At 64.2% G+C, this 3,479-nt stretch overlaps 1 protein-coding gene across 1 annotated transcript; it reads left to right on the top strand.

Moving 5' to 3' along the window:
• Positions 1-290: 290 nt before the first annotated feature.
• On the top strand, positions 291-3,390 carry LOC112122908 (cohesin subunit SA-3-like; the record flags this gene model as incomplete). Its single annotated transcript, XM_024221609.1, has 11 exons — positions 291-440; positions 648-721; positions 920-1,043; positions 1,180-1,278; positions 1,590-1,669; positions 1,830-1,937; positions 2,238-2,337; positions 2,422-2,533; positions 2,636-2,739; positions 2,934-3,026; positions 3,301-3,390. Coding segments are annotated over exons 1-11 (1,134 nt in total), but the record flags the coding sequence as incomplete, so codon positions are not given.
• Positions 3,391-3,479: the final 89 nt, after the last annotated feature.

Here is a 3,479-nt window from a genome sequence, read left to right as displayed (position 1 = left end):
CCCAGAATGGACGATGCTTTAACCTTCATTTCTCTAGACGCCCCAAGCTTCCTGTGCTGTGTGCCACTTAACGAATAAACCCCGCTGTTCTGACAGCGGCATGTGAGTGTCACAGCGAAACCGCCTGGCTTCCCCTGAAAGAAGAGGGAGACCCCTTGGGGGTCTGACACACTGAAGGGTTCCTTCTAGAGACCGTTCCAAAGCGGGGGCCGTAGCCCTGATCCTGGGGATCCGTAACGGGGGTACATGCAGAGCTCCCCCTTTTGCTCACTCCATGCTCTTTGCCAGCCATGAAGCTGATGACATCGCTGGTGAGGGTGGCACTGGGCGTGAGCCTGCACAAAGACAACAACCAGCGGCAGTATGAGGCCGAGAGGAGCAAGGGGCCGAGCCGCAGGGCCACGGACAAGTTAGAGGCACTGCTGGAGAAGCGCAGGGAGGTGAGCGAAGGCTAGGCCCTGGGCTGGCAGGGGCAGCGCTAGGGGACACTGGGTTGATGGGGTGGGGGCATGGTGCCAGGGAGTGCTGGACTGGTGGGGATGGGATGGTAGGGGCAGGGTGGGGAATGGTGGTGCTGGGGGCGGGTGCTGGGCTGGTAGGAGCAGAGCCCGCAGAAGTGGTGTGGGTGACGCCCGTGTCTGTCTCAGCTTCTGGAACAGCAGGAGGAGATCGAGAACATGATGAACGCCATCTTCAAAGGGGTCTTTGTGCATCGGTACAGGTGAGTGCGGGGAGGGGAGGTCAGGCTAGGAGGGGGCCCCGCCAGCTGGGTGTGACTCTGCAGGGCGTCCCTGTCTTGCCCTGGGACGACAGTGTGCCATCTGCACGTGAGGCTGGGGGCGGGACGGGGCTCCTGCATGCAGGAGGGACGAGGGGCGGGCACTGCAGGGGCATGCTGCATGTCTTGTCTGGCTGGCAGGGACCTGGTGCCTGAGATCCGGGCCATCTGCATTGAGGAGATGGGGAACTGGATGCAGAGCTACAGCGCCTCCTTCCTGACAGACAGCTACCTCAAATACATCGGCTGGACCCTGCACGACAAGGTGGGGAGCAGGGGCCCGGCTGGGGCCTGGGTGCTGGAGGGGAGCAGGGAGATCCAGAGAGGGGGCTGTGGCCTGTGGGGCAGGGACGGGACGGATGCTGGTGCTGGCCTGGCTCTCAGCCTCTCTATCCCCACAGCAGCGGGAGGTGCGGCTCAAGTGCCTGAAGGCCCTGCAGGGGCTGTACCGCAGCCGGGAGATGGCTGCTCGCATGGAGCTCTTCACCAGCCGCTTCAAGGTGAGTGCGCTGCCCGGCCACCGCCTGCCTCTGGGACGCCCTACCTCCTCGGGAGCCTGCCCTGCCACCCGCCTGCCCCTGAGACGCCCTCACCCTCCTGGGGAGCCCTGCCCTGACGCCCGCCTGCCCCTGGGACACCCCCCCCCTACTGGGGAGGCCTGCCCTGCTGCCCGCCTTCCCCTGGGACACCCCCCTCCCCGGGGAGCCTGCCCTGCCGCCCATCTGTCCCCCTGCAGCGCGCCCTGGGACACCTCCCTCCTGTGGGGCCCACTTACCCTCCTATGAGTGACTCTCCGTTTGGTGGCTCTCAGGGTCGCATGGTGTCCATGGTCCTGGACAAAGAACCCGACGTGGGTGTGGAGGCCGTCAAGCTGCTGACCTTGATCCTGCAGTGAGTATGGAGCCGGGAGCCAAGCGGGGACACGGGGGGAGGCCAGGCATGTGCAGGGCACTTAAGGAAGCTGGGAGGGGCACGTAGTGAGCCCCATGGTGTGGGGCAGCTGGAGACCCCTCTTCCTGCTCAGGCTGAGCCCCTCCCCCTCTGTGAGCAGGAACATGGAGGAGATGCTGACAGATGAGGACTGTGAGGCCGTTTACCCCGTGGTGTATGCTTCCAACCGGGCGCTGGCTGCTGCCGCCGGGGAGTTTCTTTACAAGAAGTGAGTGAGTGAGCGCGGTCACAGCACCACCAGCAGGGGGCGTGGGGCTGCCAACAAATATACACCTTCCTCCCCCCAGGGTATGGGGCTCCCCCCACAACCACCTCACTCAGAGGGGTTTCACCTCCCTCCTCCCTTCAGGCCTTAATTGCAATCTCAGCCTGTGCTTTTCACAGGTGGCTGAAATACAACATTCGCTCTCCCCTGCTCCAACCCACCAGCCCCCACTCCCCTCCCAGAGCAGGGGAGAGAACCCAGGCATCCTGGCTCTCCCCTCTCTAATGTGTGTGTGGTTTGCAGGCAGTTTGACCTGGATTGGGAAGCCGGGAAGGAGAAGGGGCGCCGTGGGGGGAGCAGGGACTTCTTCAGGCTGCTGCTGGCTTTCTTTATCGAGAGCGAGGTGAGGAGCATAGTGGGGCTGGGAGGAGTGTGGGGGAGTCTGTGTGGGGGCTAGTATCACCAGGTCTCCCCTTTCCTCCCCCAGCTCCACGAGCATGCGGTGTACCTGGTGGACAGCTTGTGGGACTGTGCTGCCCCCCTGCTGAAGGACTGGGATGGCCTGACGCACCTGCTGCTGGAAGAGTCCCCGGAGGAGGGTGAGTGAGGGACGGGAGGCTGCAATGCACGGGGTGACAGCAAGGGAGTCACAGCTGCCTGGCAGCCTTTGGGGCTGCTCCTGATCCCTCTCCCTCCAGCAGGCTGGGGCGACCAGCAGGAAAATGCCCTGATTGAGATCCTGGTCTCCAGCATGCGTCAGGCCACGGAGGGGAAGCCACCCGTTGGCAGGGGCCCTGGCAAGAAGGTAAATGAGCCCAAGAGAAGGGAGGGGAGCGCAGTCCATCAGCTCCCCCAGGGTCGTTGGGCGGCTCTGGGTGACATGTCCCCATGGGCCCGGAGACATCAGCACTCCCCCAAGGGGGTACGCAAGCTGGGTCCCTGTGCCGCTGCCCGGAGGTGTGCACGCTGCACCTCTCACAGCACCATCCCCTGCCCCAGGTGCTCTCAGCGCGGGAGCGGAAGGCCCAGGAGGACGACAGGGAGAAACTCACTCAGTACCTCATCCCGCTGCTGCCCCAGCTGCTGGCCAAGGTAAACGGAGGGGAGGTGCAGGGAGGGAACCTCCCAGAGGTGTGCCCTGGGCCCCTTCCTGCCTCTGCTCTTCACCTGCGCTGGGGAGGGAGGGGGCCATGTTGAAGCAGGAACCCTGGGTCTGGCCTTTGCCCTTCCCCGGGTCTCACATGCCATAATCTAGAGGATCCTGCTCTGAGGCCGTTCCCAGCTAGGTCGTAGGGGGTACAAGGGGGGGCATCTCCGCCCATCCTGCTGCCTCCCTGCTTGAGTGACACCTGCTCTGCTCCCGCAGTTCTCAGCTGATGCGGAGAAGGTGGCGCTCCTGCTGGCCGCTCCGCGCTACTTCAACCTCAGCCTCTACAGCAGTGGGCGGCTGGAGAAGGTACTGAGGGTGGGGCTTAGCTATCCTGGCTCCCAGCCCCCCACGTCCCTCCCAGAGCCAGGGACAGAGCCTAGGAGTCCTGGCTCCCA

This window comes from Terrapene carolina, unplaced genomic scaffold (genome assembly GCF_002925995.2).
Source record: "Terrapene carolina triunguis isolate 2854851 unplaced genomic scaffold, T_m_triunguis-2.0 Scaffold51693, whole genome shotgun sequence".
Taxonomy (NCBI): Eukaryota; Metazoa; Chordata; order Testudines; family Emydidae; genus Terrapene; species Terrapene triunguis.
The sequence above is the reverse complement of the archived record's forward strand: the minus strand, read 5'-3'. Positions and strand labels throughout refer to the sequence as shown.